The sequence below is a fragment of the Anomaloglossus baeobatrachus genome, chromosome 8, assembly GCF_048569485.1.
Source record: "Anomaloglossus baeobatrachus isolate aAnoBae1 chromosome 8, aAnoBae1.hap1, whole genome shotgun sequence".
In the NCBI taxonomy this organism is placed as follows: Eukaryota; Metazoa; Chordata; class Amphibia; order Anura; family Aromobatidae; genus Anomaloglossus; species Anomaloglossus baeobatrachus.
The window spans coordinates 12,400,301-12,422,870 of NC_134360.1; the positions used below are offsets into that span (position 1 = coordinate 12,400,301).

At 42.9% G+C, this 22,570-nt stretch overlaps 2 protein-coding genes across 2 annotated transcripts in view; one reads left to right on the top strand and one right to left on the bottom strand.

Moving 5' to 3' along the window:
• Positions 1–22,570, top strand: part of CACNA2D3 (calcium voltage-gated channel auxiliary subunit alpha2delta 3) — a 1,156,773-nt gene that overhangs the window by 894,927 nt on the left and 239,276 nt on the right. The gene's annotated exons all lie outside the window — the stretch shown is intronic.
• Positions 1–22,570, bottom strand: part of LRTM1 (leucine rich repeat transmembrane protein 1) — a 38,507-nt gene that overhangs the window by 5,194 nt on the left and 10,743 nt on the right. The window contains exon 2 of the mRNA XM_075321302.1: positions 14,225–14,821. Coding sequence (XP_075177417.1) covers positions 14,225–14,821 — 597 coding nt within the window. The remainder of the gene's footprint in view (positions 1–14,224; positions 14,822–22,570) is intronic.

Here is a 22,570-nt window from a genome sequence, read left to right on the forward strand (position 1 = left end):
CACAAACATTTTTCACGGACATGTTGAAGTTGCATATGGCCCTCCATGTGCCGTGATTTTGGCACACGTGTTCTCCATGTGCTATCCGTGATAGCACATGAAGACAGAAGAACTTAATGTTCACATGCCCAAACTGCTGCCTACGCCTGGTGCTGATGTCTCCCGCGCTGCTGCTTCCGGGTCCGCGGTGCCATGAATATTCATAAGCAAAATGAGCAGGCCCGGAAGCAAGTGTCAGCAGCGCTGAAAACAGGTGAGCATAGAAAATAATTTTATTTCACAGACACGTGTTTTATCTGGTACATGTCACAAAGATATGTGTCACATAACTGTGTGGTCTGTGTGACATTAGTGGTGCCGGAGAATACAAACTTGTCTCCGTGCGGAACACACAGACTCACGGTCCATGAGAAATCAATGATGCGTGCACAGATCCATTGAGTTTAATGGGTCTGCATATGTCCGTGATTCCACTGCATATAAAAATGGTGGCATACGTACCGTAATCACAGACGTGTGAACGGGCCTTAAGAGGTTGTCCAAGTTCTAACTTTTTTTTTTAGAAGAAAAACAAAAAAAACAACAAACAAAGCTAAGTATTATTCACCTTACTATCAAAAGGCCAACTGGTCTCTACTTTCTGGTCTATCTTCTCACAAATGAGATGACTGTTCGGTCAATCACTGGCCGATGCAATGATCACTGCTACAATCATTAAGTGGTCACTTCCTGTGTGTCGCGCACAGGGCCAGAAATGGATCTAATGGCACCTGCGATTATTGGGGTAGAGGGACCGTAAGGAATCTTTGCTAACACAAGGCATAGAAAGTTACATCAGGAACCTCTTGAGTCATATGTTTTTTGGTTTGCCCCTTTAAGATTTCAAAAATTCTGAGTATTTTCAGATGTTTTTAGAAATCATTAATGGTTTTGTTTTGCTACTAATTGTTTTCAGTTGAGGAGCAAATTAAGGGTACATGGCCACAATCTGGACATTCTGTGTCCTAGACACAGCGTGCCTTCGCCTGCAGGAGACCACAGCTGCCCATGCCCAAGATCAGGGTTTGGGCCACTGTGGACTTTCTCTCTGTGCTCCCTGCGGAGAACACTTGCGGCTCCACAACAAACAATTGCTATGCTGCGGCTGGAGATGCCACACCACATATCAGTTTATGCTATGGAAAAAACAAGCACAGTGGGCAGGAGATTTCTATGAATCCATTGTAACACGAACGGCCAGTATAGGTGCAGCGAGTAGGATTTGCGGACCCACTGGACCATAGGTGCAACCCGGGCTTACCCCTTAGTGGCAGGGGCTTAATTAAGTGCCCACCATGAGGCAGACGCCAGGTACCACTTCCAGTGCAGTGACCGCTACTGTGGCAGCTGACCCCCAGGACAGGTGACAGACTCAGGTATAGACGTGATGACCGAGGCAGGCTGGACAGGCGGGCATGCACAGGTATGGTGGGTTTGGCAGGAGTAGTCAGGTTTGGGAAGGCAGGTACTGGTAACAGACACAGGAGTAAACAGGACTTGACAGCTATAGTACCTAGGAGACTGGTATACTGACTAACTGAATCTGTTGCACAGGCACCTTCCCTAATGGGAGGAAGCCTTAAATACAATGTGGCTCTCAGGCTGGAAATAGCATGCTGGGCCATTAAGAGGAGGGTCAATATGCGCATGCACATCTTAGGTGCACTGCCGGAAAGCCTGTGCAGCATGTACTAGGCCTGGAAGGGGAAGGAGGCAGCAGCACACGTGGATGGCCGAGGGAGTGCTGGGGGGGACACAAATTGACTGGGGCGGTAAGTCTCTGCAGAGATGCCGGTGCTACATTCATCCGCTGTGCTTGTACTGTATAACACAGCATGTAAACACTCTGCATCCAAAATGATGTGAGACCTAATCATGGGCACACCGCCGTGGGGTGCGAGGAGCAGATAACAGAGTGTCCTACTGCTGGAACCCCCAATAGTAATGGCAGTAACAGCACCCCCAGAGGAGGAACCAAGTTTTGCACAATGTCCTTTGCAGTAAGTGGGCTTTTGTGTAATGCGTGGATGGGCTATTATTTTTCGGAAATAGCTGAGTAGTATAAAGTCTATTTCGTGGCTTTGCTGACTAATCAATATCCCGTGTAGAAAATCAGGCTTACAATACTAATAATTTTCGTTCAGTTGATGTAACATTTGCTAAATCCAGGATTATGGCGATGATGAGGCTAGCATTTGTTTTTCTCGTAATTCCAAGTCTACATAATTATAGTTCTTTTATGCGTTGGCGACCTGTAAGGATTTTATCCCCTGCATGTCTCCGCATATGAAAAGGATCAGATAATGGGTTATTTGACGCAGAGATATGGCCATAATCTGTTACCTGGCAGAAAGAAGAAATATTTTAGGCAGACATCCTATTTGGACTTCATGCTGTGCATTTTTCTATGGATTTTTGGATCATGAAACACATTTGGATTTTTTTTCGTATGCAGCTTTTATTTATGGACAGAACCTCCAGAGAGAATAGAGGCAGCTCCTGCCAAAAGCCTCGGAGTCACTGGCGCGGTTTTGCAGGTTTTATGCTGCAATTTGTGATACGAGCTTTTAAAAATATAATATTAAAACAACTCAATTTTATTGACCGGTGTTGCGGCACCACAAGAATGTCAATGGTGAAACGGACCAAATAGAAAATGGACTATCACTAAAAAATAACGTGAACCCACTTCTACATTTACAGCGGTTTATTTATATTGTATCGTGTTCTTTTCAGTTTCAAAAATCTTCTCAGTATTTGTAAAACTACTTTTCGAAAACAGAAAGGGGTTTGACAATGTTTTTGGTAATGAGGCCGTCTTATATAAAGCCTACAAATATCATTTATTGCTCAAAAGTATTATTTATTACTCACAAGTATCATCTATTGCTCACAAGTATCATTTATTGCTCACAAGTATCAGTTATTGCTCACAAATATCATTTATTACTCACAAGTATCATCTATTGCTCACAAGTATCATTTATTGCTCACAAGTATCAGTTATTGCTCTCAAGTATCATTTATTACTCACAAGTATCATTTATTGCTCTCAAGTATCATCTATTGCTCACGAGTATCATTTATTACTCACAAGTATCATCTATTGCTCACGAGTATCATTTATTACTCACAAGTATCGGTTATTGCTGACAATAATCATTTATTGCTCACAAGTATCATTTATTACTCACAAGTATCATCTATTGCTCACAAGTATCACTTATTGATCACAAGTATCATTTATTGCTCACAAGTATCATTTATTGCTCACAAGTATCATTTATTACTCACAAGTATCATCTATTGCTCATGAGTATCATTTATTACTCACAAGTATCGGTTATTGCTGACAATAATCATTTATTGCTCACAAGTATCATTTATTACTCACAAGTATCATCTATTGCTCACAAGTATCACTTATTGATCACAAGTATCACTTATTGATCACAAGTATCATTTATTGCTCACAAGTATCATCTATTACTCACAAGTATCATTTATTGCTCACAAGTATCATCTATTGCTCACAAATATCATCTATTGCTCACAAGTATCACTTATTGATCACAAGTATCACTTATTGCTCACAAGTATCATTTATTGCTCACAAGTATCATCTATTGCTCACAAGTATCACTTATTGATCACAAGTATCACTTATTGATCACAAGTATCATTTATTGCTCACAAGTATCATCTATTACTCACAAGTATCATTTATTGCTCACAAGTATCATTTATTGCTCACAAATATCATCTATTGCTCACAAGTATCATTTATTGCTCACAAATATCATCTATTGCTCACAAGTATCATTTATTACTCACAAGTATCATTTATTGCTCACAAGTATCATCTGTTTCTCACAAGTATCATTTATTGCTCACAAGTATCATTTAATGCTCACAAGTATCATCTATTGCTCACAAGTATCATCTATTGCTCACAAGTATCATTTATTACTCACAAGTATCATTTATTGCTCACAAGTATCATTTAATGCTCACAAGTATCATCTATTGCTCACAAGTATCATCTATTGCTCACAAGTATCAACTATTGCTCACAAGTATCATCTATTGCTCACAAGTATCACTTATTGCTCACAAGTATCATTTATTGCTCACAAGTATCAACTATTGCCCACAAATATCATTTATTGCTCACAAGTATCATCTATTGCTCACAAGTATCAACTATTGCTCACAAGTATCATTTATTGCTCACAAGTATCATCTATTGCTCACAAGTATCATCTATTGCTCACAAGTATTATCTTTTGCTCACAAGTATCATCTATTGCTCACAAGTATCATTTATTGCTCACAAGTATTATCTTTTGCTCACAAGTATCATCTATTGCTCACAAGTATCACTTATTGCTCACAAGTATCATCTATTACTCACAAATATCACTTATTGCTCACAAGTATCATTTATTGCTCACAAGTATCATCTATTGCTCACAAGTATCATCTATTGCTCACAAGTATCATCTATTGCTCACAAGTATCACTTATTGCTCACAAGTATCATCTATTGCTCACAAGTATCATCTATTACTCACAAGTATCATCTATTACTCACAAGTATCATCCATTGCTCACAACTATCATCTATTCCATAGGGTGAAGTTCTGTTCAGTCATATATTTATACCAGTGAAAGCGTTGTATCACTACATGATGGTCATTTTAATAAATGGATGTCCATGTAACACGTAGAAGGTGTCGGTCTTCTGGAGGAGAAACTCTCCGTTCCGGCTATTAGAGTGATGTTTTGTCAGTGGAATTAGCCTGAAAGGGGTAGATGGACCGACTGCTGGACCAGAAGATCATCCACATTAATAGTAGGGGGTTAAAAGTAGAGATGAGTGGACCCAGAGGACACTTTCGAGTAAGGGAGGGAGGAGTTTTTCTCCTTTTTTTTGGGAACCCATTGCATCCTGTAACGCAGATTTTACCCACGTACGAGGCATTCAAACACTGCACGTGGCTCGCACTGGGCGGAGAACAGAATGTACCCTAACACAGCGTTGCTCACTTGAGTGGTTTGCTTGTAAAGCATCCAAATTCTGAACTCAAACACTAATTTTTATGTAAAGTCTGTGTTCGATACGAACATTGAACTTTAAAGTTCGGGTCCGCTCATCTCTACTTATAACTAGAGATGAGTGAGCATTCTTGGCATTGGTCGATACGCAGTCGAGTATCAAGGTACTCAAGTCAAGTATGGAGTATCATGTGGGTGCTTAAGATGCTCGATTTCCCATGCAGCATATTCTCATGCCCCGAACAGCAGGGCCAGGAGAGAGAGAATTCTCATCCTTGGCCATCCTTGTATGCAAATAAGAAAGCCGCGGAGACACCATCACGTGTTTCTCAACGCTGGCAGGAAACTAGCCAGGTCTTTCACCGGGAAGGAACAACCACGGGAAGGGCAGTTTCCAGTCAAGGAGACCACCTATACCAAACATGGTATCCATCCACAGACAGCCGTTTCGGGGTATTTGCCCCTCATCAGTGTGGAGTAGGAATCTGGCTAGTGGGGGCAATGCCTAGTAAAAGACTACTTAAGCAAGCATTGTTGACCTTAGGGAGATCAACATATCCACTGCGGAGACACCATCACGTGTTTCTCAACGCAGTGATTCTAGAACATAGCCCCCTGGGAAGTATGCAAATAAGAAAGCCGCGGAGACACCATCACGTGTTTCTCAACGCTGGCAGGAAACTAGCCAGGTCTTTCACCGGGAAGGAACAACCACGGGAAGGGCAGTCTCCAGTCAAGGAGACCACCTATACCAAACATGGTATCCATCCACAGACAGCCGTTTCGGGGTATTTGCCCCTCATCAGTGTGGAGTAGGAATCTGGCTAGTGGGGGCAATGCCTAGTAAAAGACTACTTAAGCAAGCATTGTTGACCTTAGGGAGATCAACATATCCACTGCGGAGACACCATCACGTGTTTCTCAACGCAGTGATTCTAGAACATAGCCCCCTGGGAAGTATGCAAATAAGAAAGCCGCGGAGACACCATCACGTGTTTCTCAACGCTGGCAGGAAACTAGCCAGGTCTTTCACCGGGAAGGAACAACCACGGGAAGGGCAGTCTCCAGTCAAGGAGACCACCTATACCAAACATGGTATCCATCCACAGACAGCCGTTTCGGGGTATTTGCCCCTCATCAGTGTGGAGTAGGAATCTGGCTAGTGGGGGCAATGCCTAGTAAAAGACTACTTAAGCAAGCATTGTTGACCTTAGGGAGATCAACATATCCACTGCGGAGACACCATCACGTGTTTCTCAACGCAGTGATTCTAGAACATAGCCCCCTGGGAAGTATGCAAATAAGAAAGCCGCGGAGACACCATCACGTGTATCTCAACGCTGGCAGGAAACTAGCCAGGTCTTTCACCGGGAAGGAACAACCACGGGAAGGGCAGTCTCCAGTCAAGGAGACCACCTATACCAAACATGGTATCCATCCACAGACAGCCGTTTCGGGGTATTTGCCCCTCATCAGTGTGGAGTAGGAATCTGGCTAGTGGGGGCAATGCCTAGTAAAAGACTACTTAAGCAAGCATTGTTGACCTTAGGGAGATCAACATATCCACTGCGGAGACACCATCACGTGTTTCTCAACGCAGTGATTCTAGAACATAGCCCCCTGGGAATTCCTACTCCACACTGATGAGGGGCAAATACCCCGAAACGGCTGTCTGTGGATGGATACCATGTTTGGTATAGGTGGTCTCCTTGACTGGAGACTGCCCTTCCCGTGGTTGTTCCTTCCCGGTAAAAGACCTGGCTAGTTTCCTGCCAGCGTTGAGAAACACGTGATGGTGTCTCCGCGGCTTTCTTATTTGCATACTTCCCAGGGGGCTATGTTCTAGAATCACTGCGTTGAGAAACACGTGATGGTGTCTCCGCAGTGGATATGTTGATCTCCCTAAGGTCAACAATGCTTGCTTAAGTGGCCATCCTTGTAGGGACATCCGGAAAAATGCTTGAGTTTCCCATTGACTTCCATTATGCTCGTTACTTGGGTCCAACCCACCTGATCGTCCGACTTTCTCGATTTGAGTACTGAGCACTCGAGCATTTTAGTGCTTGCTCATCACTAGGTATAATAATCTTTTTGAGGTTTAAAGATGTCATCTAACTTTTTTATTTAAATAAATATCAGTTAGAAATGTTTCAAAACCCCAAAGAAACTCTTAAATTCCCTCAAAATGAACCGCTGTCTCTCCTGGAGGTTTACTCGGTGTTGGTTTACAAGCAACTGGAACATAACTGCTGCAATAAATCCATGGTCTTAGCCTTATTGGTCATGTACCAAACTACTGGCATCACTAATCATGGAGTCATGATAGCAGAGGTTAGGAAGGTGGACATTAAGGCCACATCAGTATTGTGGTGGATTGGAAAGACTATATGAGCATTAATCTGGATCTGGTTAGGAAAGAAGGGTCAAACTGGGAAGACCATCTAAGCAATAGTCTGAATTTGGTTGAGAAAGTACATGTAAACTAAGAAGACTATGATCATTATTCGGGATTTGGTTGGGCAAACTGGGAATACCTTGTTAACTTTAGTATGGATCTGGTTGGGAAAGTTGACATAAATTAAGAAATTAAGAAGACCATCTAAATATTAGCCTAGATCTGGTTGGGAAAAAGATGTAACAAGGATGATCATCTAAGCTTTGGCCTTGATCTGTTGGGCAAACTGGCAAGACCTTGTTAACTTCAGTCTGTGTCTGGTTGGGAAAGTAGATGCAAACTAAGAAGACTATGTGAACACTAGGCTTTATCTGGTTGAGAAAAAAGATACAACCAGGATGAACATCTAAGCATTAGCCTAGATCTGGTTGGGAAAACTAGGAAGACCTTATTAACTTTATTCTGGATCTGGTTGGGAAAAAAAGATGTAACAAGAATGATCATCTAAGCTTTGGTGTTGATTGGTTGGGCAAACTGGGAAGACCTTGTCAATTTTCATCTCGGTCTGGTTGGGAAAGTAAATGTAAACTAAGAAGACTATGGGAACACTGGTCTTTATCTGGTTGGGAGAAAACATACAACCAGGATGACTATCTAAGCATTAGTCTAGATCTGGTTGGGCAAAACTGGAAGACTTTGATAACTTTAGTCTTGATCTGGTTGGGAAAAAAGATGTAACAAGGATGATCATCTAAGCTTTGGCCTTAATCGGTTGGGCAAACTGGGAGGAGATTGTTAACTTCAGTTCGTGTCTGGTTGGGAAAGTAGACGTAAAAAAAAAGACTTTATCAGGTTGGGACAAAAGTTACAACCAGGATGACCATCTAAACATTAGCCTAGATCTGGTTGGGAAAAAAGATGTAACACGGATGATCATCTAAGCTTTGGCCTTGATCTGTTGGGCAAACTGGCAAGACCTTGTTAACTTCAGTCTGTGTCTGGTTGGGAAAGTAGATGTAAACTAAGAAGACTATGTGAACACTAGGCTTTATCTGCTTGAGAAAAAAGATACAACCAGGATGAACATCTAAGCATTAGCCTAGATCTGGTTGGGAAAACTAGGAAGACCTTATTAACTTTAGTCCGGATCTGGTTGGGAAAAAGAGATGTAACAAGAATGATCATCTAAGCTTTGGTGTTGATTGGTTGGGCAAACTGGGAAGACCTTGTCAATTTTAGTCTCGGTCTGGTTGGGAAAGTAAATGTAAACTAAGAAGACTATGGCAACACTGGTCTTTATCTGGTTGGGAGAAAACATACAACCAGGATGACCATCTAAGCATTAGTCTAGATCTGGTTGGGCAAACTGGAAGACCTTGTTAACGTTAGTCTTGATCTGGTTGGGAAAGTAGACGTAAACTAAAACTATGGGAACACTAGTTTGGATCTAGTTGGGAAAAATGTAACCTGGATGATCACCTAAACATTAGTCTAGACCAGGTTGGCAAAGAAGAAGTAAACTGGGAAGACCAAGTTAGCATTAGTTGGGAAAGTTGAGGTAAACTAAGAAGACTAAAGGAAAGGAGTGATGAGCATAATTTTTGTTGTACAACATTTCCAGCTGTTTTTAAAAATGTTTCACAGGTTTGATGATCCTGATGATATTTGGACATTGATAACATCAACATATAAAATAAATTAAAAACCATGACATGTACAATGAACCTTAAGACGTATATTCTCTTGTTGGTCCAATTTATGTCTAGTCGAAATTGAATGAAGGATCTTTTTGAGCTATCACGTGGTACGCTCATACAAATGGAAACATTTCTCGGGATGATCTATTCTTGGGGTCTTTTACAGTTTGGCATTGGCATAAGTCATGGTAATTGTAGATGTCCCGGCCCTATAAGTTCATGGAAGACAGAATGCTAAGTACTTTACTATACAGCGTTTCGAAATGGAATTGAAAACTTGTTCCCCGGAGGGTTTGTAGGGAAGCTTCTATTCATACTAAGTAGATTTACATGGCATATTGATGCAGATAGATGTCTCTTCTTCTGCTCAGAGGCAGACGATAGCGGCTTCCATTGTGCAATAGTTTAACCAGACTCTAGGACATGTGGACTCAAGCTGAGGCGCTCATATAGACAAATGAAGAGCAAAGCCGCTCGCTGGAAGGAGTAAAATCTAAAATGCATCAATAATCCTTATGAATGTTAATATGAAGCATGAGAATGCCTGACGGGAGCCTGGATGTCTTCTGTACAACATCGGCGGTCCTAACCATTCCCTACGAGCGTTCATCCCGCCTTTTTGAAGCTTTTGCAGTTTTTTTCTGTCAAGTTACTGATTGTCGTCTAGAGCGGATTCAGCACATACGGCGTTCTGTCCGGAGACCGCGCCTGACAAAAGATTAGCCGCGTGGCTGTAATGTCAAAAAGAGGCAAAGTGAACAATCCAAAATTGCATAAACGCTGTCACGAGTGGATTTTCTAATGAAATATTTCCTTCTACACTTCGAGCCAGGATGAATATAACCCATAATGTGCTTACTATGGGGCCATTAGAGAAAGGAGGTCGGGCCCAGATCGGCTTCGTAATTTCTGTATATGAATTATGCAAACTACAAAGTACATAGACCAAAAGGTCAAAAAAGAGTGTAAAAAGGAGGCAAATACTACACAAGGGAGCCCTTCAATAAAGATTCTAGCCCTATATAGTAACACCCCTGTATACTAGGAATAATTGGAGTAACTCCCATTCACAGTCTTAAAGGGAATCGGTCATCAGGGTTTTGCTTCCCCAACTGTTTTCTCTGCTGCAGATCTTACAGTTCCCTGAATGCTTAGCTCTGTATAACCAACCCACACCATTGATTAGCAGCTGTATATAACCCATCACTTGACTGACTGACAGCCTGTTTATAACCCCACCTACACCACTGACTGACAACTTCCTGTGTATAACCCGCCCACACCATTGATTGGCAGCTTCCTGTGTATAACCCCACCTACACCACTGACTGACAACTTGCTGTGTATAAGCCCACCCACACCATTGATTGGCAGCTTCCTCTGTATAACCTCACACCATTGATTGGCAGCTTCCTGTATATAACCCCACACCACTGATTGGAAGCTTCTTGTGTATAACCCCACACCACTGATTGGCAGCTTCCTGTGTATAACCCCACCCACATCACTGATTGGCAGCTTTCTTTGTAAACTCTGCCCTCATCACTGATTGGAAGATTCCTGTATATTACCCTGCTCACAGCACTGATTAGCATCAATCTGTGTATAACCCCACCCACACCACTGATTGGCATCTTTCTGTATGTAACCCTGCCCACACTACATATTGGCAGAAAGCTGACTTTTGGTGATGGGGATGTGGCTGGACTAAATGGTAATGGATTTGCTGGTCCTCTGGTGATAAACTTCTGCTGATAAAACAGTGATTTTATAACTACAGCAAGCAGCCCAGTAAATAAAGATTCCCTTTAACTATTGAATTATTGAATTGATCTTCTCAATTATATTAAATAAAGTATTTGCCTTTTCGGGACAGTGCTAAAATTTAAGATTGTTTGACTGAATCCAAAAATAGGGATGAGCGAGCAATAAGCCGCTCAAGTGCTCGTTACACGAATCGAGCAGGTCGGATGCTCAGAAGGGCTCAATTCCAGTAACAAGTATAATTGTAGTCAATGGGAAACGCAAATATTTTTATGTCAGACCCTCCTAGGAGGCCCATGAGGGGGGCTGGAAAATAGCTGAAATGGTTGGAAAAAACTCTCACATGTAATGGGAGCAGCATTGGTAGACGCCTCGACACAACTCTGACTCCCAGGTTGCTGCTGAGAGGTAAATAAATAAATCAATTTTAAAAAAAGGTGTGTGATCATCCTATTTTTGATAACCACCCAAAGAAAAGCAGACAGCTGAGGGCAGATATTCTGAGGCTTGGAAAAGCCATGGTTATTAGACCCTTCCCAGCCTAAAAACAGCAGCCTGCAACCGCCCCAGAATTGGTGCATCCATTAGATGTACCAGTTCTGGCACTTTACCCCAGTTCTTCCCAATTGCCCACCATGCCCTCCACTGCACACTACCACACAATATCACTGCTATCTGCATCTCAGAACATAGGTCACTTCAGGTTAGTGCCAGACATCAGGAACTCAGTGACGTCACCACATGTGAGAAATTCCGGCCCTGACACTTACTGGGAAGGACCTATTGAGCCTTGTTCTCTGAACGAGGCTCCATAGATTGGAGTACTGGTTTAGAGAACGTTGCGGGACCAGTACACCATTGATTACGTCGGAGCTTTGTGAACTTTTTTGAAATAATAAATTGGTGAACAAGAGACAAGGGAGTCTTTATTGAAATAAACTAATTTTTCCTATATGTGAGTGTTTTTTCACTGCATTTACCGGGTTACTAAAGGGGATGTCTAATAGACACCTCTCCATTACTAACCTCTGGGCTGACATTATATAGCTGACATCCACCCCAAAAAACATTACCCAAATTGCCACCGTACCAGGGCATTTGTGAAGAGCTGGGGTGAAATGCCAGAATTAGCGCATCTAAAGGCCCTATCACACACACACAGATAAATCTTTGGCAGATCTGTGGTTGCAGTGAAATCATGGACATATTGTTCCATTTGTACACAGCCACAAACCTGGCACTGATTGTCCACAATTTCACTGCAACTACAGATCTGCAACAGTTTTATCTGTGTTTGTGACAGGGCCTTTATAGATGTGACAATTCTGGGGCAGCTGCGGGCTGCTGTTTTTAGGCTGGGAAGGGCCAAATAACCTTGGACTTTCCCAACCTGAGAATATCTGCCCCCAGCTGCCTGCTGATTATCAAAAATTGGGGGACCTTATGTTTTTCCTTTTTTAATTATTTATTTATTGGATATGCTGCACCTGAAAAATGGGAGCTAAAAACAAACTTGTTGCTCGATATTTATTAGTATGTAATCAGTAACTAACCATATACTGTATATAATATTAGCATATATCAATAAATATAAGGATAGAATATTCTAATATATATAATAGAATTTTATATTTTGTGTGCTAATATATGTATTTTATATACGGTGTGTCACTGATCATATGCTAATATATGTAGAGTTGAGTTGAATATTATTGCATTCTGATTTAGATTTAGTCATTCCCATATCCTGGAGGTTTATATTTTTGGATTTGAGCCACAAGAAACAAATATCTGTAACAGACGGGTGTTTAAACTTACCCTGAGAAATAATAGAAGTAATTCAATCTTAGAAAAAAAGTATTGAAAAATGCAATTAAGTATTTGGCTGATGAGCTGTGAAAATATGATGTTTGCAGAATTTGAGACTACTGTTCCTTACACCCTGACATCTGTATACAGTAACAGATCATTTACAATCATGTGTAAAACGAAGGAAGTGGATTTTAGCTAAAACCCTTTTCTCACTCTTAAATTGACCTCCGGCGATGACAGTAATAACATTTTTGTGTTATTAGGACAGACTACACGGGAAAGGACTGTGCGGACCGTTGTGTTACATTCTCCATTGTGCTACTGTAACCGGGGCTGGTAAAGGGGCAACGAGCTGGATTAGTGGACCCACTGGACCACAGGGTGGACCCAAGCTTACCCTTTAGAAGAAGGGGCTGAATACGCCCATTGGGAGGCGGACGCCAGGTACCACTCCCAGGGCAGTGACCGGGACTGTGGCAGCTGACCCCCAGGACAGGTGACGGACTCAAGTAGAGGCAGGATGACTGAAGCAGGCTAGACAGGCAGGTACATACACATTTGGTGGGCACGGCAGGGACAGGTAGGTATGGGAAGGCAAAGTCAGGTATAGGTAACAGTCACAGGGATAACGGGACCTGACAACTTGCAAAACAGACAGGACACTGACTAACTCAATGTGTTGCACAGGCACCTTCCCTACTGAGAGGGTGCCTTAAATACACAGTATACTATGTAGAAGTGGTTTCCACACCAAACCGTGCAATACCTTGTAACCGGATTTATAAGTCAGCTTCAGTCCTCCTTATGGAAACAGTGGTCATGGGTGCACATAGACAAAGGGAGAGAATATCCAAACCAGTGTCCAGGAAGTAGAAAGCTACGGCATACACCATCCAGTATTCCAATGTGCTTTAGTTCATCATAAAGTACAGTTAAAAGTAGCGTGGAGAGAGCTGGATGCAGGCCCCCTATGGATGATGGCCGTTTCGCACCTCCTTGTGCTTCAACGGGTCTAATTGGACCTGTTGAAGCACAAGGAGGTGCGAAACGGCCGTCGTCCATAGGGGGCCTACATCCAACTCTCCCCCAGCTACTTTTAACTGCACTTTGTGACGAAATAAAACACTTTTGAACACTGGATGGTGTATGCCGTAGCTTTCTACTTCCTGGACACTGGCCTAAATACACAGTGTCTCTCGACCATAGGCTGAACAGCATTTCCTGGAAATAGCTCGCGAGGAGAGCTGGTGTGCACGTGCGCATCTTAGGTGCACTCCCGTGAATCCTGTGCAGCATATACAGAACCCGGGAGGGAAAGAAGGCAGGAGAGCACGTGGAAGGCCACGCGGCAGCAGGGGAGAACGGGACGCGGCCGGGGTGGTGAGTAAATCGGTTTTCCTGCAGGTATGCCAGCACTACAGCTACTAGTGTCACCTATGTGTTGTTTTTATCTACTGACCTTTGTATAAAAAGTTCTCCAGCCAAAGCTTTAGACCCAGAACCGGGCAGCTGCATTGCCAAGGGTTCGATTTGATGAGCAACATTTTAAGGTTTATGAACGTCTCCAGGATCATCCGGTCTACTGTCTGTAGATGGTTGTTTTTCAGCCCAAGAAAGGTAAGGTTTCGAGTGCTGTTTCCTAAGGTTTCCGGTAAGATGCTGATGTTGTTAAAAGACAAATCCAGTTCCTTCAGGGCAACTAGAGGCACGAAGACCTGACCTTCCAGATAATGGATGAAGTTGTTGGTCAGATTCAGGACCTGCAGGAAACGTAGGTAGTGGAAGGTATACGGTGGCACCCTTGAGATGGAGTTGTTGGACAAGTCTAATATTCTTAGGCCAAGAACATTAATGAAAGATGTGTGGTTGATAATTCGAATTTGGTTGCCCTGCAAGTGGAGAACTTGAGTTTGTGATGGCAAAAGACTTGGAACATCTAATAGTCCTCGGTAGCTACAGTCAACGGTCCTTGTAGAAGGCTGACACGTGCAGGCCTCAGGACAGCCCCAGGCCGCATGGAATATCATCATGAGACATGAAGCAAATAGCAGAGCACCTAGAAAAAAACAAAAAATAGTGTGATCGGACTTTTCAAAAAGAGAATTTATTCAAATTTTTTATTTTACTTGGTGGATCCGTTTTTTTAACATTGGAGTCTATGGACAATGGATCTGTTAACGGATCCCTATTTATTGTCCATTTGTAACAGATCCGTTAAGAAAACAATGGATCCATTATAAATGCCAGTACAATGGATGGCTAAAAAGCAATCCGTTAACGGATCTACATGCAAAAAAAGTGGATACCTGACATGTCAGTGTAAGGAGACTTATAGGCCATGCAATGCTCCTCTGGGAAATTAAATCTGCCTATTGACTTTTCAGAGAGGAAGAGGACTTTAACTTTTGTGCCATCTATTAGTAGTAGCAAACATAAAAGTCAATATTAACCCTTCGGCAAGCCTTGCCGCATAATTTAGAATAAAACCTGAAATCTCAATTTGCAGATCCTTGTTTCGGGTGGGTTTTCCCTTCCTCTGTGCAAAGCACAAGATCTAATTTGGTTGTATGAGAGACCGATAGGTGAGGTCTATTGGGTAATGTCTCTCTTTATGGAGGTCTGTGTAAGGAGACTTATTGGCCATGCAATGCTTCTCTGGGTAAATACCTGTGCATATTGCCTTTTCAGAGAGGAAGAGGACTTGCACTTTAGCGCCGCCTATTGAAAGTACCAATCCTAAAAGTCAATATTAACCCTTTTACAACACTTGCCACATAACTTAGGATAAAATCCAAACCAGAATCTCAATTTGCAGACACATCTTTCAAGTTTTTTTTTCCTTCCACTGTGCAAAGCATGAGATCTGAATTGGTTGTATAAGAGCCGAGGTCTAAGAAGTAATATCTCTCTTTTTGTCAGTATAAGGAGACTTACTGGCCATGCAATGCTCCTCTGGGAAATTAAATAGTCGTATTGCCTTTGTAAAGTTGAAGAGTACTTGAAACCTATTGGATGTAGCAATTGTAAAAGTCAATATCGATTATTTAACAAGCTCTGTCACTTAACTTAGAATTAAAAATAAGCTCTTAGGCTAAAAAAACAATCCCTAGGGAGGATCATACTTCATGTTGGTTTTCCAGAATCTGCCGGTACAGGGGAATTGCACGTCCCTCTGGCCTGAAGCACAGTGCCATATAGGATCCTTGGCCTAGATCTGAGACAGGCCCCATTTTGGAACCACGGCGCCTGCAAACGGGACGGGAGTTTCACTCAACATGTCTGGGGTCCCCAAGAAGCTTTAAGCCATGGGGACCCATCTTACATGGCGCTAGGAGGAAGGGCCCACCGACGACCGCACCGGACTGACCTCCAAAGGGATCCAGGTTCAACGGCGCCCATAACAGCAGGTGACCAGTACTTCCCGGGCAAGCGGCATAACAGAGAGTAAAGCCACCTGGAACCGCAGAGGCTGTGTGAGCCTGCCATTGCCGGCGCCGCCGCCCCGCGCCTTGGTGCCAACGGCCAAGTACAACTCCCCTCATCATCCTCCCCGGGGCCCGCTCCACCTGTGTGGAGCGATACCATCTTTGCTGCTACTACCATCCACCCCGAAGGACAGCGACAGCAACCGCGGCTAATCCCTGCCCGCGTACATCCATTCCCCTGACCCTACACCAGGCCCAGCGATGAGTAACCCCTCAGGCCCCGTGGGGGTCTCCTCTTTGCACACATTTTTTTTTTTTCGTCCTGCAGAGTTTTTGCTGAGATGCAGCATTATCAAGTCTTTCAGCTTTTCTGCAGCACTTTTCACATTCAAATAAATAGTAGACAACCTTAAGTAAATATGCTGCAAAAAAATGCAACGTGTGAACGATCCCCAACAGTGTGTGCTAAGTTTACTCCGGTGTCTAAACTGGGTGTGTTATAATCTGCAGATAAATGCAATGACGACCCTGACTCTGCTACATCGGTATCTCTGCACGCCTGCCTAATCCGCTGCACCCTCTGATGGGCTCGTGTGTCCTGAGCTGACGCACTCTGGAAAGCTAAGAACAGTCCCCTAAATGCCGCACAAAGGAGCACGCTTGTATATAGTCCTGAATATAGTCCTGTGTATAGTCCTGTATATAGTCCTGTGTATAGTCCTGTATATAGTCCTGTGTATAGTCCTGTATATAGTCCTGTGTATAGTCCTGCATATAGTCCTGTATATAGTCCTGTATATAGTCCTGTGTATAGTCCTGTATATAGTCCTGTGTATAGTCCTGTATATAGTCCTGTATATAGTCCTGTATATAGTCCTGCGTATAGTCCTGTATATAGTCCTGTATATAGTCCTGTGTATAGTCCTGTATATAGTCCTGTGTATAGTCCTGTATATAGTCCTGTATATAGTCCTGTATATAGTCCTGTGTATAGTCCTGTGTATAGTCCTGTATATAGTCCTGTGTATAGTCCTGCATATAGTCCTGTATATAGTCCTGTATATAGTCCTGTGTATAGTCCTGTGTATAGTCCTGTATATAGTCCTGTGTATAGTCCTGTATATAGTCCTGTATATAGTCCTGTATATAGTCCTGTGTATAGTCCTGTGTATAGTCCTGTATATAGTCCTGTGTATAGTCCTGTATATAGTCCTGTGTATAGTCCTGTGTATAGTCCTGTATATAGTCCTGTATATAGTCCTGTGTATAATCCTGTGTATAGTCCTGTGTATAGTCCTGTGTATAGTCCTGTGTATAGTCCTGTATATAGTCCTGTGTATAGTCCTGTATATAGTCCTGTGTATAGTCCTGTGTATAGTCCTGTATATAGTCCTGTATATAGTCCTGTGTATAGTCCTGTGTATAGTCCTGTGTATAGTCCTGTGTATAGTCTTGTGTATAGTCTTGTGTATAGTCCTGTGTATAGTCCTGTGTATAGTCCTGTGTATAGTCTTGTGTATAGTCTTGTGTATAGTCCTGTGTATAGTCCTGTATATAGTCCTGTGTATAGTCCTGTATATAGTCCTGTATATAATCCTGTGTATAGTCCTGTGTATAGTCCTGTATACAGTCCTGTATACAGTCCTGTGTATAGTCCTGTGTATAGTCCTGTATATAGTCCTGTGTATAGTCCTGTATATAGTCCTGTGTATAGTCCTGTATATAGTCCTGTGTATAGTCCTGTGTATAGTCCTGTATACAGTCCTGTATATAATCCTGTGTACAGTCCTGTGTACAGTCCTGTGTATAGTCCTGTGTATAGTCCTGTATATAGTCCTGTATATAATCCTGTATACAGTCCTGTATACAGTCCTGTGTATAGTCCTGTGTATAGTCCTGTATATAGTCCTGTATATAGTCCTGTGTATAGTCCTGTATATAGTCCTGTATATAGTCCTGTATATAGTCCTGTGTATAGTCCTGTATATAGTCCTGTGTATAGTCCTGTGTATAGTCCTGTATATAGTGCTGTATATAATCCTGTATATAGTCCTGTATATAGTCCTGTATATAGTCCTGTGTATAGTCCTGTGTATAGTCCTGTATATAGTCCTGTATATAGTCCTGTATATAATCCTGTATACAGTCCTGTATACAGTCCTGTGTATAGTCCTGTGTATAGTCCTGTATATAGTCCTGTATATAGTCCTGTGTATAGTCCTGTATATAGTCCTGTGTATAGTCCTGTGTATAGTCCTGTATATAGTCCTGTATATAGTCCTGTGTATAGTCCTGTATATAGTCCTGTATATAGTCCTGTATATAGTCCTGTATACAGTCCTGTATATAGTCCTGTGTATAGTCCTGTGTATAGTCCTGTATATAGTCCTGTATATAGTCCTGTGTATAGTCCTGTATATAGTCCTGTATATAGTCCTGTATATAGTCCTGTGTATAGTCCTGTATACAGTCCTGTATATAGTCCTGTGTATAGTCCTGTATACAGTCCTGTATATAGTGCTGTATATAATCCTGTATATAGTCCTGTATACAGTCCTGTATATAGTCCTGTGTATAGTTCTGTGTATAGTCCTGTATATAGTGCTGTATATAATCCTGTATATAGTCCTGTATATAGTCCTGTATATAGTCCTGTGTATAGTCCTGTGTATAGTCCTGTATATAGTCCTGTATATAGTCCTGTATATAATCCTGTATACAGTCCTGTATACAGTCCTGTGTATAGTCCTGTGTATAGTCCTGTATATAGTCCTGTATATAGTCCTGTGTATAGTCCTGTATATAGTCCTGTGTATAGTCCTGTGTATAGTCCTGTATATAGTCCTGTATATAGTCCTGTGTATAGTCCTGTATATAGTCCTGTATATAGTGCTGTCTGGCAGACAAGAGCTTCCCGGCAGATCTGCGGCGGCTGTGTTATACAGTGCTCTCCCCTCCCCCGCTGACATCTGAACAATGCTACTCAATGACGTCACCCTTATATTTAATAGCAGTGTTTGATCACCTGCGTCATTAATAATTTATCTATCTTCATTTATTTCAGAACCCTGCAGCTTTGTTTTTTCACCTTTAGGCTGTGTGCACACGTCGCAGATTTTTTGCATTTTTTTATGCATTTCTGAGTGCAGATTTGCTGATGATGCAGCAAAGTGAATGAGAATCCTGAAGTCTCCTGCAAACATTGACAAGTTTTTCCTTGCAGATTTGGTGCAGAAAATAATCTGCAGCATCAATTCTTGCAGCGTTTTTGCTGCAGATTTCATCTATTCTAATAAATCTGAAAAATCTGCACCGAAAATACATAAAAAAAGCACATTTTTGCCATTTAATTTTCCCTGCCAAGAGATGCAGAAATAGTGCAGAAATGTCTGCTTCAGATCCTGATTGTGTTCACGTCCCTTTACAAGACATTGCTTACAGCTTTTTCCTGTTTTCAAAATTTAAAGGGGTTTCCCATAAATTACAACTATCACATGCACAGGACAGATAATAAATAATGATCGCTGCTGAGCCGGCTGCCGAGACCCCAAAGAGAGAGTCATTGTGCAAGCCCCCGTGTGAGTGAAATGATACTGAGCATGTGCAGCCACCACTCCCACACCGCACATGCTCCGTTCACACAGGACTTTGTGAGTGATGTGTGCCCAGCCGTCCTTTCCACACCGGGAGAAATAAACTCTGCACTCCCAAATGATGGAAGAAATGATCAAACTTTATTTACAGTGATACAGAAATTGGATTGTCACTGGAAATGAGGCTTTATCATTTAGGAGTGCCGAATTTATTTTGACTGAATTTACTGTTTTGGATCCTATTTGTGCACCCCAAAACCCCAAAGTGCCGTAGTTATTATGTGTCGTCCTTTCCACACCAATTGTACCCCTGTGAATAGGGGACATGTGCAGTTTATGGGACAACCCCTATATTTGAATGTATCCATCATAGAGGTAACCTGTATGGCTGCTATGGGTCCTTCGATAGCGGAACCCCATCCATGGTTGGTCCCAATCCCGATGGCGAAAAAACACTAGATCTGGGTGGATTAGCCGAGAACTGTAATGGGGGGCTCAGTTTTTCTCTTAGAAATGGATCCGTTTCCAGCGCTATTCAATAGGAACCGTTTATAACTTATTGTTGTGGATTTAGTTGCTGAAAAAAATAAGTTTGCTTTCTGAAAGTTCTCAAGAAAGTTACTCCAAGGCTCTCACTCCAAGTCACTCCCCGCAACCGTCACTCCAAGTCACTCCCCGCAACCGTCACTCCAAGTCACTCCCCGCAACCGTCACTCCCCACAACCGTCACTCCCCGCAACCGTCACTCCAAGTCACTCCCTGCAACCGTCACTCCAAGTCACTCCCTGCAACCGTCACTGCAAGTCACTCCCCGCAACCGTCATTCCCCGCAACCGTCACTCCAAGTCACTCCCTGCAACCGTCACTCCAAGTCACTCCCTGCAACCGTCACTCCCCACAACCGTCACTCCAAGTCACTCCCCGCAACCGTCACTCCCCGCAACCGTCACTCCAAGTCACTCCCCGCAACCGTCACTCCAAGTCACTCCCTGCAACCGTCACTCCAAGTCACTCCCCGCAACAGTCACTCCAAGTCACTCCCCGCAACCGTCACTCCAAGTCACTCCCCGCGACCGTCACTCCCCACAACCGTCACTCCAAGTCACTCCCTGCAACCGTCACTCCAAGTCACTCCCTGCAACCGTCACTCCAAGTCACTCCCCGCAACCATCACTCCAAGTCACTCCCTGCAACCGTCACTCCAAGTCACTCCCCGCAACCGTCACTCCAAGTCACTCCCCGCAACCGTCACTGCAAGTCACTCCCCGCAACCGTCACTCCCCGCAACCGTCACTCCAAGTCACTCCCTGCAACCGTCACTCCAAGTCACTCCCTGCAACCGTCACTCCCCACAACCGTCACTCCAAGTCACTCCCCGCAACCGTCACTCCCCGCAACCGTCACTCCAAGTCACTCCCCGCAACCGTCACTCCAAGTCACTCCCTGCAACCGTCACTCCAAGTCACTCCCCGCAACCGTCACTCCCCACAACCGTCACTCCAAGTCACTCCCTGCAACCGTCACTCCAAGTCACTCCCCGCAACCATCACTCCAAGTCACTCCCTGCAACCGTCACTCCAAGTCACTCCCCGCAACCGTCACTCCAAGTCACTCCCCGCAACCGTCACTGCAAGTCACTCCCCGCAACCGTCACTCCCCGCAACCGTCACTCCAAGTCACTCCCCGCAACCGTCACTCCCCGAAACCGTCACTCCAAGTCACTCCCTACAACCGTCACTCCCCGCGACCGTCACTCCAAGTCACTCCCCACAACCGTCACTCCAAGTCACTCCACGCAACCGTCACTCCCCGCAACCGTCACTCCAAGTCACTCCCCGCAACTGTCACTCCAAGTCACTCCCCACAACTGTTACTTCAAGTCACTCCCCGCAACCGTCACTCCAAGTCACTCCCCGCAACCATCACTCCAAGTCACTCCCCGCAACCATCACTCCAAGTCACTCCCCGCAACCCTCACTCTCCGAGAGATGTACTTGAAAGCGAATTTCCGAGCGTTCGCTCATGATGGGCGTCAGATATCTCGCTGTCTCACGGCCATCGCTGCTTTCTCAGCACTTGAACTTGTCCTTTATCTACTGTTAAAACATTTGTCAGGAGGAATTGTTACAATGATGAATGAGGTCAGAAGATCACAAAGCGATATTTAATCCTTGAGATTGTGACCTGCACCCGAGGTCCGGGACCGTGATTAAGGTATTTGGAACTGAAGAAAATACTCTATTGTTCACTGATACTTTTTTTTTTCTTCCTGTGAGCAGAGGAGAAATCTTCACCTATATGTTATGGGTCTCAGGAGAGGATAGATTAATTACACAATATTGTGTGATTTTTTGTTTTTCCACAGAGGCCGAAAATCTGGTACAAGTGTCTGAAACCCTATTAAATATGCTGTAGCTTAAAGAGAAAAAAAAAAATTACATATATATATATAAATAAGTATAGTATACATAATCTTTATTGATTTGATATATATATATAAATATATATAAAAACCTATACAGTATGTGTGCATGTGTAAAAATAATATATATATATATAATATTGTTATTTATATATATAAAACAAGCTTGTTTAATATATAGAATAAAAATTTAAAAAGTGAGAAAAATAAAAGAAATACAAAGAATTGAAATGTATGTGTGTGTATGTATGTATGTATGTATGTATGTGTGTATGTATGTATGTGTGTATGTGTGTATGTATGTGTGTGTATGTGTGTATGTATGTGTGTGTATGTGTGTATGTATGTGTGTGTATGTGTGTGTG